This window comes from Otolemur garnettii, unplaced genomic scaffold, assembly GCF_000181295.1.
Source record: "Otolemur garnettii isolate 467f Iridium unplaced genomic scaffold, OtoGar3 scaffold00367, whole genome shotgun sequence".
Lineage (NCBI taxonomy): Eukaryota > Metazoa > Chordata > Mammalia > Primates > Galagidae > Otolemur > Otolemur garnettii.
Genome location: NW_003852762.1, coordinates 151,895 through 169,771, shown reverse-complemented (window position 1 = coordinate 169,771; position 17,877 = coordinate 151,895). Strand labels below are relative to the sequence as shown.

Sequence of the window (17,877 nt, the reverse complement as noted above, 5' to 3'; positions counted from 1 at the left end):
TGTATACCATGGAATACTATGCAACATTAAAAAAAGATGGAGACTTTACCTCTTTTATGTTTACATGGATGGAGCTGGAAAATATTCTTCTTAGTAAAGTATCTCAGGAATGGAAAAAAATATCCAATGTACTCAGTACTACCATAAAACCAATTTATAATCACTCATACTTTAATATAAGAGATGAATCACAACTATAGTCCAGGATGAAAGAGGGAAGGGGTGGGGCATAGGAAGGGAGGGAGGTCATTCCATAGAGGGAGGATTAATGGAGGGACCACACCTATGGGAATATTACAAGGGTACAAGTAATATTGTACTTATTCTATCACGTATTGAACACAAATGTTTTAACACTGATTAAAAGCTACATTAATTAGTAGGATGTAAGCACTCCAATTTGTATAAATAATCAAAACATTGAATCCCACAAAGGCATAAATGTATTCATGCTCTATGCATATATGACTTAACAAAACAAAAAGAAAAAAAAGAAATTGTGGTATATGTACACCATGGAATACTATGCAGTCATAAAAAAGATGGAGACTTCACATCTTTTATGTTTACCTGGATGGAGCTGGAACAGAACAAGAATGGAAGAAAAAGTATCCAATGTATTCAATACTATTATGAAAGCAATATAGAATCACCCATACTTTTGTACAAATGATAAAACACAACTATAGTCCAGAATGAAGGATGGAATAGGTGGGAGAGGATGGGGAGAAGGGAGATCAGGCAAAGGGAAAGTATTTGGTGGGACCTCACCTACTGTGTGCAATACAAGGGTACATGTCAAAACTATTAAGAGTAGAGTATAAATGTCTTCATAAATAAGTGAGGTAAAGATTATGTTAACCAGTTTGATGTAAGCATTCCAAATTGTACATAAAATCAGTACATTGTACCCCATAAATGCATTAATGTCACAGTTATAATAAAAATAAATAAATAAATTTTCAAAAAATATTTTGGTGTTAACTGGTTTCCTATAGCATTTCTAAAGAAAGCACAAAATAAACAATGGAAAGCGAAAGCTGTGAATGAGCAACTAACAATGCAAATACGTGACCACAAAATTTGTGCAACAGCATGAAAGTAACTCTTCATCTGATGTAGTTGTATATTAAAATGACTAAGGACCAAGCCCAAACCCACCAGATTAGGGAAGGAAATCATTATGATCTGAAACTTGGGATGGGAACAATTAGAATAACATGGACAAATATCTCTGAACCTCCCTTTCCTAGCAAAGGAAGCCCTCTCCAAACAAGAAAGCCTGTGTATTTTTTTTAAAAACTTTTAATGAATATACCAGGAACATTCATTTCTCTCACTACTCCTCATTGCCTCCAGATTGATATTAGGAATTAAATCCTCACCCTCACATGGTCTTGAAGAAAAAATATAAATATTTTACTCTGGAAGGGGATAATTTATACTTTGAGAGAGAATGATCAAAGAGTATAAACTAAAAGGCTGAACAGGAACAAATTTATTGAAATAGGTGGCTCATATGGTATTTTATATTTTGTGTTGAGTAAAAAAGCAGAAGTCATGTTAATATTCTACCAGGATGGCTTGTTGAAGTTGGATTTAGCAATAGCCTACTGTCAGTAAGGTCAAATACTGAAACTTCCCTGGCGTACTGTATGATTAAAAAAAAATGTTGGGTATCAGGAATATAGCAATATTGAGTGAATCTATTCTATGCAAATGGATGGATAACTACCCTTAACTCAATCTCCAGCGAGGGCTAGGAAGATACTTCCTATACCAAGACATTAAGAAATACTTTTGTGAAAGGCACACCAATAGCATCAAAAATCTCCAGGTATTTTGTATTTTGTAAAGATGACAGTAGCAGATAGTGCAGTGGAACTTGGTTCTCTGAAATCAATGGGAATAATGGCACCAGGAGTGGCACAGCCATGTGGCAGTGCTTAATTGAGACACAGTGGGTAAAATTACCTAATAATCACTTAAGTATATAGATATGATCAAAGTATATTGACCTATAATGGCTGTGGTAATAATTTCAGAGAGCCTAACAATAAAATATATGGGCATCATCCTAAAGACATTCTTGACATTTTAGATGTGATAGCAAGAACTTCACATGAGTTGCTGTGAATACAAAAGAACTACAGATAGAATCTATTATTTCTACAGATAGAATCTGGTATTTCCAAATACCAGAATTATGGTTGGAATAAAAATACTAGCACACATTGGTTCCCAAACCAATGTGGTAAGAGCTATTAAGATAAGGAAGGCTAAGAGGAAGGTCTTAGAACTGCTCCCAAGATGGTAATCATAAGTAATATGTCATCCCTTGGGAAACTGCACAGATTAGTGCCACCATCAAAGTCTAGTTGTAGAAGTATAGTTGTATCAGCATTTAACTTGTTTGCCTGATGCAAAAAACAAAAGATGGAGAATGTTATAAATGTCTTAACACAATAATTAAGAAAGTGTGGTGAAGGCTATGTTAACCAGTTTGATATAAGTATTTCAAATTGTATATAAATCCAGCACATTATATCCCATAAATTCATTAATGTACACAGCTATGATGTAATTTTTTTAAAAAGATGGAGAACGACAGTAAATTATTGCAAACTTAATTCAGTAGTGATGGCAATAACATTGGTGATTCACAAAATGATATCTTTACCACTATGTAAAGATAAAAGGTAAATCAGCACGGCCTTTTGCAACTGATGTGCAACAAATGGCCTAGAAATTCTCTTTTTTTATACATAAGCAGCAAAAACAATCCAGTACAAATAAGAACAAAGAACAGTCTGCCTTCAACAAGAGAGTAATGAAAGGAGATGAGTGTAACATTGCCATACCTTGCCTTATGGCTATGTCAACTGTCCCTGATGATAATATAGACCAGCAAGACCATTATTGGCTTTACAGCCCATAAAATATCACACCAATTCCATTATCTTGGCCACAGTGCACTTACTAGACTTGGTGTAGTCTATGTGTAGTCTACCAGCAAGTATCATAAATATTTTAGTAAAATAAGTATATGCTAGAGAATAGAAGATAAATTCTCCAACACTTCAGTAGGTAACCATACTGGCTAAGTTCCTGGAGATACAGTGGTCCAAGACATACTGGGGTATCCCTTCTAAAATCAGACAAGTTTATGTACTTTACTTAGCCCACTACAAAAAAGAGGAACTATGTTTTATGGCCATATGGTATTGGCAACATATGCCACGTTTGGACCTGCCACTCTGCATCATTTACCAGATATTGCACAAGCCACTCTTGGCTTAATACTTGCCCCAGTGAAGATTGAAAATCTGACAATAAGATATAAAGTGGCCTTGACTTAAATGTTTTGTCATAAAGTAGGTATTATTTCATCCACAAACTATAAAGTGGAATGCTCACAGTAACACTAAATAGAGCAGTTCTAGAAAGAACAAACAAACTGCACAAGCAATTTTCTCTGACTCCCATGGTATCAACGTGTTCCTTTTGCTGCCTCTCCCCAACTCAATGGTTTCTTTGTGACACTGATCAGACACTCATTGTTAAAAGAGGAGGAAAAAGCATGGACTTGGTCTATATGATTGGATTGGCAAGACACAATAGCAGCAGCCAGAAAATGGTTATTATAGCCTTATTGAAAATGCCAAGTGGGCATAAGTCCAGGCAGCACCTCTGGTTGTTCACTTTGCTAAAAGAGATGGCCTCAGGTACAGATTCACAGGCAGTTGATAATGAGAGGGTTGGTTGGCTGCTCAGAAATCTGGAAGGAATAAAATTTGTTGGTTACAAGAAATACTAAGGAAAAGATGCATGTATAAACCTCTCTGAATAAACAGACTGAAAATATTCATATCCTGTCCACTGTAGAGCCACAAAAATCAGGCAGGCAAAATTCACTCAAGTCAATGTTAGTCAGATTCAACCAATGAATTAAAGTGTTTGTGGCTGTAGAGGGAAGTTTTACATGAGCTCACAACCTCTTCTTACTGAAACTGACCTGGATTTCTACACACCCTGCCAAACGTGAGCACCCACCACAGCATACCTGGAATATGTGAGGATAGGTCTTCACCTCTTGAATAAATAAGTGATCCACTGCAGTTAACCTATAGGTTATTTTCTTTGCCCATGCAAATATTATGCCCACACCATAATTGTGTGCTTTCAGAATGGCTTCTAGACCACCACACTATCACTTCTGACCAGGGTCCCATCTTGTGGCACAGCATTTATGAAATTTTATTCATTACTACAAGATTTGCTTATTGCATGTCAATAACCAAGAAGCAGTTAGCTTAATAAAATAGTATTAAAGATTCAGTTGTGGCATCAACTTGGAGGCAATATCTTGAGAGATGAGAATGATATCATTAATCATTTTAAAAATACCCTAAGCTGTAGCCTAAACTTGATGCCATTTCCCCTAAAGTCATTAGGCATGAGTCTGAGATTAGAATGGGGTGATGATAGAAATGATTCCTCTCACTATCAAACAAAATAACCTAATTAATGGGTTTTTATTTTCTGTTTTGGGGGACCCTAAGTACAGTGCATTTGAATATCTGTGGGAAGAATGCTTTTGCCAGAGAATATAATCATAGTCCCATTAAATTGGAACCTTCCCATTGTAGGTTCTTTATGACACTGAACAGAGCAGACAAGGGGTCACTGTACAAGTAGATAAAAGTTTAAAATATTTTAAAAGCCTTTACAAAAAGAAGATACATCTCTATCAAACTGTTAATAGTGGTTATCTCCACCTAGGTGGAAAGATGCTAGATTATATGAATTTTCTTAAATATTGCTATAGGTACTTAACAAATGTGACATGATTTTTTTTTATTAAATCATAGCTGTGTACATTAATACAGTCATGGGGTACAGTGTGATATTTTTCTATATAATTTGAAAAGTTTTTATCAAACTGGTTAACATAGCCTTCATGTCATTTTCTTAGTTATTGTGTTAAGACATTTATATTCTACATTTAGAAAGATTCACATGTACCCTTATAAGATGAACCATAGGCGTGATCCCTCCATTAACATAAATTACTTTGTAATTTTTTAAAAGTACTTAAACTTTTTCTTAGTTAGTAAGATGGGCCAGGCACAGTGGCTAACACCTATAATCCTAGCACTCTAGGAGGCCAAGGCTGGTGGATCACTTGAGCCCAGGAGTTTGAAACCAGCCTGAGTAAAAGTGAGACCCTATCTCTACTAAAAATAGAAAAATTAGCCAGGTGCTGTGGCAGGTGCCTGTAGTACCAGCTACTTGGGAAGCTAGGCAGGAGAATCACTTGAACCTAAGAGTTTGAGGTTGCTGTGAATTATGCTGATGCCACAGCACTCTAGCTTATACAACAAAGTGAAACTGTCTTAAAAGAAAATTAGGAGGATGAAAAAAATCTCAAAGATCTATATTGCCATTCAAAGATGAATTTAATGTTACTAATGATTTTCATATATATAAAACACATTCATAAATAGTATAAGTAGTTAAATACACATAAAAGTTTCTTTTAAATGCTGTCAGAGATTTTAAACACTTTAAATGATTTTAATTATAGTTTTTGTTTGTTTTGTTTTGGAAGCTCTTTTATCCATGAACATATTTCCTCAACTTTATTTATAAACATATGACCTGTGGGGGCATAAATATTCATTACAAATAAGTTTTTCATGATGCACTATCCTATATATCAAAACAATGCCTATGTATTTATGAAAATTTTATTCACCATTTTACTCCCAAACATAGTGAATTGCAACAAGATACTTTTTCTACAAACTATTCTTCTTTCTCTGTACTTCAAAACTAATAGTAATGGAAAACAAAGGTAATTCCTAAGTGTAAACATAAATGTAAGCAATAAAATGCATACATACAAATTGGATGGTTTTTAAATGTGTACATTTTTTAAAAAAATAGATTAAATAATTACATACCAATGCAATTCCTGCAGAATAATGGGCAACACACATTTTCCCAGGAAATGTTGCTCCTGCATGATTTGGATAATCCCTATAACTAAATAAATAAGTATAAATTTATAATCAATTTTAATGAATAATTTAAATGTGAGCATTTCTGTTAATAATCTAAGTCTCTATCTCACAAAACCCTAGTTGAAGCAAATTGAGGTATAATCTTTCTATGTGTCCTTAATTCTTTCAAATTTGGAAGATATTTTAACTAATATTAACTGTTAGTTTTAATTGGTTAATTATTTTTGATTTCTGAAACATATCCAATGCATCCACATTTTGATTCTTTTATTTAAAGTTGCCAAAGGCTTTCATTCAATATTTGATCAAAAACAATTTGCTGAATTATAGTGACAAATATTATTAATGTTAAGGATTAAAATTTATCACTCCCATCTAGAAAAGTTCAGCATTTTCTCCTAAGAATAACTGTATCACTTCACAATGAAACATTATTTCAGCTTTAAGTAGTGGCCCATATAAATTAATATAATAATAGCACTATTCTTAGTGCTATTAATCCACTTAATTCTCAAAACTAGTGAAGAAGATATTATTAAAATTTTTATTCCCATTTTAAAAAATGAAACATCAGATGAAAAGTAAAGTAATTTTCTCAAGGTAGCATGAATAATAAGTGCTACTGAGGGATTTCAACTCAGGTATTCTCCACTAAGGAGAAAGGAGACAAGATGAAGGACAAGAAGCAGCTCTCACACATACTCTGGGAGGGCATGGAGAACTGCAAGTAGATGCTCTCCTATAGATTGGACCCTCTTACAGATAACACTGAAGATCATCAGAGAACTGATGGGAGAAACTCAGAATAAGGAAGACAGGGACAGGGAGCACCACTCACTAAGACTGGAAGGTACCTCAGGGAGACACTTACATGTGGGAAAGGGATAAAGGAGAGAGCCCAAGGGTCCCACACTACCCACATAAACACTCTCACTCCAGTTGTGGGAGGTCCTCCCTCCACCACTACAGGCCTCTGTGCTGTCTGGGGGAACTGTTTAGAGACTATATAGTAAAGTTACATTGGACAGCAATCTCAACAGGGACCTGCTGGTCTTAGTTTCCAGCTGACTGTAGCTGATGTCACTCTGTGTGCTCAAGTCTGAAGCTCCTGGTCTACACAGTGATTATCTTTGCTGTAGCTCCCCCACAGTGGCTCTTACCAACTTGAAAAAGGAGCAAGGAGAACAAATACACTTTCAAACCTATGACTGGGTGTTAGATGCCCTCCCCAACAGAGAACTTGAGTAGAACTCATGTTCTACTCAACATGAGTAGAGCATGAACCCATGGTCGCAGCCTCTATGGAATCTGTACACAGAGAGAGCCCCAGACATCCAGTGGCCAAGCTCTCATGGCCCTGTGTCACAACCAGTGCAAGCAAGCTCTGTAGCCCTGCTGTATCAAGGTCCATGCCTCCACAGTCCTGCACACCAAACAAAGGGACAAGTCCCTAACCCTGTACACATGTGAAGCTCCACACTTCCATGAACCTGAACTCTGAATGTGAGGCCATGATGCCCAGCCTGGTGCACCACAGCCCTGAAGTCTCGCACACCCTCCAGAGAGCCACATACCTGTTTAAACCCACACACAGTGAAGTAGGTCATTCCCCTTGTTTTCATGTGCTAGCCAGCCAGCAGGTCACATACCAGCAGGCCACACCCCTGCAGCCCTGAGCACCAAGCAGGATTACAAGTACCCTGACCTTGTGCACTGGCGAATGGACGATGCCCACACTGCACTGTGCTATGCAATGCCTGCAGTCTGCATCTCAACCCCAGACCCACTAACACAAGATGCTCATCACTGTTTATCACTAGTATACCTTGACATAGATGAAGCAAACACCTGCAGCCCTGATGTCTGTGCCCATCACATAAATAGCCTAACCAAACAGCCAATTTCACCACCATGGGGAGACTCAGGAAGAACAATATACTGCAATGATCATCTCAGTGGAGAGGAACTCACCCATTACCCTGTCTAAGCTTCCAACACCAGACATGGGGCCAATGTAAGAACCAAATGAATATCCTCCAGCATCTGCTCAGGTTGTAACAATCACAGAGGATTGTGACAACAAGGAGAACAGCTGTGTGACAGGTTCTCAGTGACCAATCCCTCTCCCACCAGGTAAATAATCAGGAATAAGACAAAAAAGCATTGTTAGGACCTCTCTTCCTTTACACAAAGTGGGAGACTTCCAGCAAAGGAGAACAGTTCCACTGCAAACCTATCAAACCTGACCTGAAAGAAGAGGTTTTGAATGACAATAAACAGGTAAAAAAAAATGTCTGATAATATGAAAAAAAAAGCTAATTGAATACTCCCAAAGGATCATAATAAATCCACAGCAATAAACTCCTAAAAAACTAAAATGATAAAATGTCAGAAATAAAATTCAGAATACTAATGGCAAATAAGATGAAAAAATTGAATAGTTAAACACAACAAAAAAGAAATCTAAAAATATTTAAAGATAACAATGAAGAAATTTAAATATCACTAAAGAGCTAACCAACATAAAAAAGGATACAATAGAACTTAAAGAAATTTCCTTTATAGTATTTCAAAATACAGCAGAAAGCTTAAACAACAGTCTAAACCAAGATGAAGAAAGAATCTCAGAGCTTAAAGACAAGCTCTTGAGCTGACTCAGTCATTCAAAGATGAGGAAAAGACAGTAAAGAACTGAAAAAAAAGTCAGAGAAATATAATTTTGCTTCATGTGAAGCAAAATAATACACAAATTTTAAGTATCCCTGAGGGAAAAAGAAAGGGCAGAAAATATATGGAAAATCTATTCTAGAAAACTATTGAGGAAAAATTCCTTGGTATCATGGGAAGTCCAGACATCTAGATACATGTACAAGATGGGTCTTCAAACACCAGGAGATCTAGCAAGCAAGATATGTCCAACACACACAGTCATCAACTTGGCCAAAGTCACATGAAAGAGAAAACTCTACAAGCAGCAGGAAGAAAACAACAACTAACATACAAAGAAAAAAAATCAGACTAAATGAAGAAATTTTGCAGAGACCTTACAAGCCAGAAGGAATTAAGAGCCATCTTCCAACTTCTTAAAAAGAATAACTATCATCCAAAAATCTTATATCCTACAAAATAAAATTTCATAAATGATGTATAAATACTGTTCTGGACAAGAAAATACTAAGGGGATTTGTCACTACTAGCCCTGCCCAACATGAAACACTCAGAACTGCATTATACATAGATCAGCACAATAGATACTCACCAGTGTAAAAGAAAAAAAAAAAGAGAAATAAAAAATATAATCTAAGCTTTATGATTGAAAAATAAAACAACTATTGATATAACTCATTTGATTACAGAGGTTATCATTTTATGAGCTGTTTAATTTGGTTTGCTTTGTTTTGTTGAAGATTTTTGGGATGGGGAGGGAGTAAGATGGACAACTGGAGCCAGCTTTCAACATAGGTTCCTGTCCAGAAGGAGAGATAAAGGGCACAATGTTCTTAAGAAAGCTGAAGGTCAGGAGCTGAGCCAAGAAAGATTGAGGAGTGTACATCATCCCTGCTGAGGCAAGCTGTGACACAAAGGAAACAAACTACAGGTACAAAACCTATTGCCAAGAGGATGAAAGACTCCCTCCCCAAAGAGAGGTGCTTGCTGTGTGCTCTCTACAAGCTACCAGTATTCAGAAGACTTCCAATTTTACCCCACAGAGAGAGCTACTAAATACCAGGACACCTTCTCCAGAGAGGTCCCACCTGTGAGCCCAGACATTATCTTTCTTGCCTGGCATAAAACTGAACAAATATTTTACCCACAGTTCTGAACTCTCAGTCCACCCCTCCCCCTCTCCTGGTGGTCTGAAAGCCTGTCCCCTGCATAGCCCAGAGTATCTGGCAATTCCTCAAGAGGTCTGGGCATGGTGGGCTGCTGCATGATTGTGCTGAAAACAGTGACTCAAGTGGTAGTTGGCAAAAGCAGACAGAGGGAGTTAAGCAGAGAGGGAGTAGCATGACCTGCAACAGCACATGGTGGCCATGGTGGCAGGACTTACTCCCCAGGTTAGATTTCAGAGAAACACTTCCCATTTCCCCTGACCACTGCAGGGAGCCAGACCTCAACCTTGCGGTTGCAGGTAATGACATGAATGGGACAGAGGCACAGACTCTGTGAGAGAGAAATAAGTGCTGCAGGGGTACCCACCCATTGACAGTGGTGATCACACCCTGGGATGAGATGATGGTGGTGCACTGAAGGGAACCAGGATCAGCTCTACAAGGCTTCCCTGGTGGCTGAGTCTCCCATGGGAGGAGGTACTGACTCCCCTTTGACTCTGGGCTGGCAAATATCCCTGGCAACTTTGTTCACTGAAAGGAACCAAGCCACAGCCCTGTGAAGTTATCAGTGGTGGGGCAAGGCTGCTGCGAAAGCATAAAAGGAGGCGCCAATCCACCTTGACTGATTCTTTGGCTGGGTGGGCCCCATGACCCCCATCGAGCACCAGAGGGAGCCAAACTCCAGACTCAGTTTCCGGACAGGAGCAGCCTATGGTTCCCTGTCATCAAGTTGCTGGATAATGTTTGAACTCTCTCAGTAGAGCAGTGATTGTGCTGCCTGAGATAACTGGTTTGGAATTTTTGATCTGGGCTATCTACCAAGGGACCCTCCAAGGTTGAGCCATGGTTATGCTGAAGTAGAAGGGACTGATTCTCCCCCTACAATTGTCACTGGAGTGGGGCAGGATGTATCAATTGTTTGTATCTCCCCCCAGATGAGATTTCAGCCTAATTCCCCAACTCAGTAGGATTGGATAGAGGCTGACTAAATATAAAACAGAACCAGCTAGCTATATCATACCAATCAGGTCCTCAGAGTCTCTGGTTGTAGATCTGAAAGGGATCTTTGTAAATCTGTAGAGGAAAAGCCACAATCACTAGTCCCAGCTCTCTGGTAAAGGGCTGGTTAACTACAATTCCTGGAACCTTCAATCCAATCTCACCCTATCAGTTTTAATACACAAACTGTGGGAAAGAATCATGGGGAAGAACCAGAGGAAGAACTCTGGCAACACAAATAACCAGAGTAGATCAGCTCCAACAAGTAATGATGAAGGAGATAGATCAGAAGATGTGCTTCATAAACAAATGGCTGAAATTTCAGAAATAGAGTTCAGAATATAAATGGCAAATAAAATGAAGAAATTAATGAACTCAAAGACAAAATTAATGAATTCAAAGACAATATATGGACACAATGAGAAAAGAGATAGCAGAGTTCAAGGAAATGAAAAAATTATTCGAGGAGCTTTGAAATTCAAAACACTCCCTCAGTAATAGAGTTGACCAGGAAGAAGAAAGGATCTCTGAAATTAAAGACAAAGATTTTGAACATTCTCAAATGTGCAAAGAGGCAGAGAGTTGAAGAGTAAAATCTGATTATTCCCTGAGAGAGTTGTGGGATCACTTCAAGAGATCGAACATTAAACTTACAAGAATTCATAAAGGAGAAGAGGATGGTCCTAAAGGCGCAGATGCTCTAATCTGAGAGATTATGGAGGAAAATGTCCCAAGCACTGTAAGAGATGCAGAACTTCAGATAGCAGACAGTTTCAGAACCCCAGCAAGACTCAATCCAAATAAAGCCTCTCCTAGACACATTGTGATTAACTTTTACAAAGTTAATATGAAGGAGAAAATTCTGCAAGCAGCCAGATGTAAGAAAACCATTACCTACAAAAGCACAAATATTAGAATGACTGCAGATCTCTCAGCAGAGAGATTCTCAGAAGATAATGGTCATGTGTAGGCAGAATGAGGACCAAAGACCCCATTCTTGGCAAGGGAGGGCACCCCCAGAAAAAAGGGAAAATTAAACAGTAAGCTGAAGGAGTCAGAACAAAGAAAAGTCAGCTGATTTACCTTTAAGCCAGCCATTGATAAATTTCTTATCTGAGCAAGTTTCCAGCCTTTACTGAAACTCTGGCCTGTTGGAGATACAGCTTATACCAATACCCTGCTGAGTCTGTGAACACTCCGAGGCAGTAAATGGTCAGAAAAGAGATTATGACAAGACCTAAGGAAATACATTTTCTAGGTTGTTTCCTGCCCATTAAACAGACAAAGCAGATACCCATTGTGGGGATTTGTATTTGACTGGGGCAGAGACCAAGGAAACAGCTCAAGCCCTGAGGGCTTAACAGCCCTTATCTCAGAGGAAAATCCTCTGTGGTGGTTATGAGAGGAAAATGCCTCTCTCTGACCTATTCCTCAGAGGAGACTGGAGTCAGTGGTATTTCACTCCACAGTGAACTAGTGGCACTTAACACCTCCCTATGAATCTGTGTGTGTGACCTCAGACAGGAGGCTTCCCACACACAAGTCTCAAGTTTCAGATTCTTCAAAACTACTCAAATACTTAAAGTTAATAACAATAGGAGCTGGCATGCTCACTTAGAGAAACTGCTGGAGTCTTTGTTCCCTCCCTCAGAAAAAGGGATGAACCTGAGCAGATAGATTTCAATAAAAGCTGCGTGGAACAAAGACTCTGGGTCACTCACCAAAACCCACAAAAGGGCAGTGATCTCGTGAACTCTCACTTTTGAAAATTCTATTCTGTCTCATATCTCTTTCTTTATCCTCATTCCTAACTTTATATTTCTTCATTCAGTCATGCTAGTTCCACAGGTCTTAACAGACCTGAGGCAGGACCCTGACATTCACGGACCTTCAGTCTCCTAAAACAAAACAACTTCCACCCCTTCCATCATGTATCCAGCTAAACTGAGTTTCATCTGCAATGGAAAATGAAATACTTTACTGACAAACACATGTTGAATAAATTTGCCATAACTAAAACAGCTTTCCAGGATATTCTCAGACCAATCCTCCACAATGACCAGCACCAAAGTAAACTCGCTCAGAAATTTTTTGAACAAAATGTAATTTCCACAGTGGGGAAAGGATTAAAAATATCAACCAGGCATTTGAAAAACATGACATCCAAAACACTACCATGCTTATCAATGCACTCATTTAATGTGAATCGCTTAAATTGTCCTCTAAAGAGAAATAGGCTGGCTGACTGGATACATAAACTGAGACCAAATGTCAGTTGCATATAAAAGTCACATCTTACCTTAAAGGATAAAAATGAACTCAGGGTAAAGGAATGAACATGTATAATATAGGCAAATGGAAATCATAAAAAAAAAACAGGGGTGGAAATTTTATTTGCAGATAAAATTGGTTTCAAACCAACAAGGATAAGGAAAGATAAGGATGGTCACTACATATTTTTTCAGGGAAATGCTGAACATGAACAGATTTCAATAATCAACATTAATGTGCCCTGTAAGAATGCTCCTCAATTTATAAAGCAAACTCTAATAGATATGAAGAATTCAATATCTTCCTGCACCATAATAGCTGCCTTTTCCAGACCACACCCTCTGAGCTCTAACATGATCATGGACAAAGCAGCCTGAGATTTTTTGGGGTGTTCTCACCTTGAGTAGGGAACACACCCTAATCCATTCACTGAGACAAAAAAAGCAAAGACCTAATAACCATGCCCCAGGGGAAAGACTGCATTCAACTTTGAAAGGATGTTTTTCCACCTATCAAATCCGAGCTAAAAAGTAATTCTCCAGAAAATATATACTCCTAGATAAAGGACCTGAGAGGAACTTCCCACTTGGGTCTTCCCCTTTTCCAGAAGCTCTAGTGCTTTTTACTCCTATATTCCTCTCTGTCTCATAAAATTCTATCTTATCACTGATGTGTGACCCATGAGTTTATTCTTTTAATCCCCAAGACCAAGGACCTACTGAAAGAAATTCCAGTAACACATGAATAACCAGAGTAGATGAACTCCCCCAAAGAATGACAAAGGAGATACAACAGAAGAAACCATTCATAAACAAATGGCTGAAATGTCAGAAATTGAATTCAGAAAATATGGATGTCAAATAAAATAAATGGACTGGAGAAAAACCTAGAAATAGAAATCCACAGAATTGTTCAAAAGTTGACATCTCAGAGGCGGAGCAAGATGGCGGAGGAGATGCATCCCTGAGTCAACTCTTCTGGTGGTTTCAGGTGAGAGTGGGCTTACTGGATCTCTTCTGCATGGAGTCCTTGTGCCGATAAGCAGCGCAGGGTGAGCAGTAAAGAGGTGAATTGCTGGATTGGAAGTGTAGCCCAGATCTACAGTGTCAGCCAGAAAAAACTCAGGGCAGCAGCTGAAACGGCGCCACCTGCGACCTGCGGCGCCAGGTCCACAGCTTGTGTCCTGTGGCACAAGGTCCACGGCTTGCGTCTGGAGAGACAGAAACCAATCCTTCCCCCATGAAAGGCTCCTGTGCCCAATTCATGGGGAGTTTGTGTGTCTAGTGGAGAGTGTGGTGAGGCGTGGATTCCCGAGCAGAATTTAGCAGCCAGAAGCACGAGACATTTGGACACAGTTTGGGGTGTCAGGGATCCAGGCATTTGGACAGAAACTTGAGGGGAAGGGACTCTGCTTAGGAACCGATCCATCCTGTAATTTTGGAAGTCTGTGTGGAGCTGCACTGATGGGGCGACCCGCAGGGTGAATCGGTTCCCCTCCTACAAACACTGAAAAATCTTTTGAACGTTCTGCTGCGGTGGCAGCAGCAGCAGGAGCTGTGGCCCCTCCCCCATTGGAAATAAACTGAAAGCAGAATGCAAAAGGGGCATCCCAGCTCTTTTCTCTGACCACACAGATTTGTTTGAGGGGAAATTAGGAGCTGAGTGCAGGGAATCGGTTCCCTTTCTACAAACATTGAAAAATCTTTTGAATGTCCTGCCATGGCGGCGGCAGCTGCGGCCCTTCCCCCATCGGAAATAAATTGAACATGGAACATGTAAGGGGTGCCCCAGCTCTTTTCCCTCGGACCACAACGGTTTTCTGTTCGAGGGGAAATTAGGAGTTGAGTGCAGGGAATCGGTTCCCTTCCTACAAACACTGAAAAATCTTCTGAGCATGCCAAAGTGGCGCACAAGGGGCACCCAGCTCTTTTCCCTTGAACCACAACAGTTTTCTGTTCGAGGGGAAATTAGGAGTTGAGTGAAAGTCTGGCGAAGTGTGAACTTGTGTCCCAAGTTTGGAAGACAGATAGGAGTGGGTGGCCAGCTAGGAACCAGATGTAATGTAAAACCCCCAAAATGGTGTCTCCATAACACCTCCCCCAGAAGTGTGGAGAGCTCAATCTGATCTGCAGCCAGCCATCCGGCATCTGAAGTTAATCCAAGACGCCCAACACTTTGCGGGAACTGTTGTAGGGAGACTCTGGGCATCCTGCCAGCAAAGATTCTCCATATATATATTTTTTTTTCCTTTCTATGTTTGGACCACTCACAGCACCACCTGTTGTCTAGAAAGTATAATTATATATATATTTTTAAACTGGAACCCCACCGCATTGAAAAAGGGACTTGTTTGTATATACTCAAAAAAAGTAATTTTCTTAATGGTGCTCTCCTTTTCCTTTTATTTAATTTTTTATTTTTTATTTTTTATTTTTATTATATATATATATTGATTTTCTTTCTTCTTTGATTGTTTGCTTTCCTATTTGTTTGCTCTATCAATTTACGACCAACATTTCTGTGGTTATCTTTTATTATTACTATTTTTTTTTCTATTTCTTTCTTCCTTCTTTCTTTTTTGATCTGTTAGTTGGCTGGTTTGTCTGCTGTTCTGTTTACTTCTTTGTCTGTCTGTTTACTTGTGGCTGAGTGTCTGGACATTGGTGTGCTTGTATGTCCAGTAGCATTTTAGTCTGTTTATTTGTCTGCCTGGTTTCAATGTATTTGGTACTTTGCTAAATCCCCGGGTTGGCTATATCCCCTAACTAAAATTTTCACATTCAATAAGAATTTGGAGGAATAGCAGATGAGAGCTGACTACAGCTAGCTTTCAACATAAACTTCAGTTCAGGGAGAGAGACAACTACTGGAAGAACCCAACAAACCTGAAAGTGGGGAGCTGAACTAAGAGAAGAGATAGATAAACACACATCCTCCACACTGAGGCAAACCACAACTTCAAGAAAACAAACTCCAGGCTTAGATTGAACTGAAGTGGAATATTCTACAGCTCCCATTGAGTGCCTGAGGCAGATAGGCTTCAACTATCTCTTCTGGCTGGCCACAAAGAGTGGTCACCGAGTGGAGAAGGCATTGACATTACTGGGACTCTGTCGGGCACAAAACCCTGATGAACTCATTGACTTTACCTGGACTCTGGTAGGCACAAAACCTTGACTCACTCGCCTATTGGACAGGACTGGGTTACAGAGTCTGGGTCAACAGAAAATGGTAGTGGAGCTAACTGAGACTGAGGTTACCAGAGTCCAGCAGCAAAGGGTAAGGAGGGGAAAGTGACATCAGCCTCCTTACTCCAAATTGTCTACTGAACAGGCCTTTCTGACTCCTCAGAGCATCAGAGCGAGCCACACTTATACCACTAGTAAACTCCTATTATTTAGCTGCTAGGGACCTTGTGATCTTTCCAATCAGGGAGTGAGTACTAACTGGATCAATAGGTTTGGATCTCTTGATTTGGAAAAATCAACTGGTGGTTGAGGGAGAATCTCTGATGCTCTCAGGATTTTCTCAGGCCCAAATTGTCTTCAGGTGGAACATTCTCCAGTTGTCACTGAGTGCCTAAGACAGTCAAGCCTCAGTTCCCTTTTCTGGTGGGAGTCAAAGACCAGTAACTGAGTGGAGCTGGCACTGGATCTACTTTGATTTTGGCAGACACAGAGTCCTGCAATATTCGCTTATTGGGCAACTAGGTCACAGCCCTCCAGGGTCTCCAGTGACTGGGTGTGACAAAGGTACAAGTTGGGGTAGGAGGCATCAACCTCCCTAGAATACTTTATTTGCTGGGCAGGTCCCTCTGACCCCACAGAACACCGGAGTGGGTCATACCTGAGCTGCCAGAAGATCCCTGCTCTACAGTTGACAGAGGCCTCTCGAACTCCCCCACCTGAGCATTGTGTTGACTGGGACTCTTGTCTTATATCATTTGAACTGGGCCAATCACCTGAGAACTATCTAAAGTGATACCCTGGGGGTGTGGTTGAGGGAAGGTGTGGTTTTCCTTTCACAACCATTGCCAGTAAGGGGAGGGGTGACTTAATCGCTCTTATTTCTCCACAGTTAAGATCTCAACCCAGAGTAATTGATTTTCTAAGGTAGAACAGATACCAGCTGTAAACAAGATAGAGACAAGCAGGCCTCCAGGCTCTCAGACTGTAGCATTATACGCATCCTTGGTAAAGTTCTAGGGTAAAAGATATAGACACTAGTCCCAGCCTTTGCCTAAAAAGGCCAGTAAAATATTACTCCCAGAGCCCCCAACCCAACTTCCTCCTACCAGCTCACCTAGCCAAATGGAGTAAATCCAGCATGGGGCAGAGCCAGCAGAAAATCTCCGGTAGTAGGAATAAGCAGAGTAGAGCAACGCCCCCAAGGAAGGACATGGCAGAGGTACCTGAAGATCCAACCCATAAAGAGATGGCTGAGATGACAGAAATTAAGTTCAGAATGTGGGTAGTAAACAAGATTAATAGAATGGAAGAAAGGAAAGAGCTAGAACTCCAAGAAATGATTCCAAAAATGTCTCAAGAAATTATTCAAAAGATGTCCCAAGAAATTATTCAAAAGATGACTCAGGAATTCGACGATTTAAAAGATAAAATGATCAAAGACTTTGAAACTTTGAGACAAGAGGTCGCAGCCCTCAAAGATTAGAAAACCATGGTGGAATCTCTTCGTAACAGAGTGGAACAAACTGAAGAAAGGATCTCTGACATTGAAGACAAAGCCTT

General features: G+C 39.6%; 1 protein-coding gene across 1 annotated transcript in view; it reads right to left on the bottom strand.

Annotated features, from left to right (window-relative positions):
- The window catches only part of LOC100946492 (disintegrin and metalloproteinase domain-containing protein 32-like), a gene marked incomplete at its 3' end in the record, with an annotated part of 182,841 nt that overhangs the window by 51,494 nt on the left and 113,470 nt on the right, over positions 1–17,877 (bottom strand). Inside the window, exon 8 of the mRNA XM_012813948.1 lies at positions 5,967–6,048. Coding sequence (XP_012669402.1) covers positions 5,967–6,048 — 82 coding nt within the window. The remainder of the gene's footprint in view (positions 1–5,966; positions 6,049–17,877) is intronic.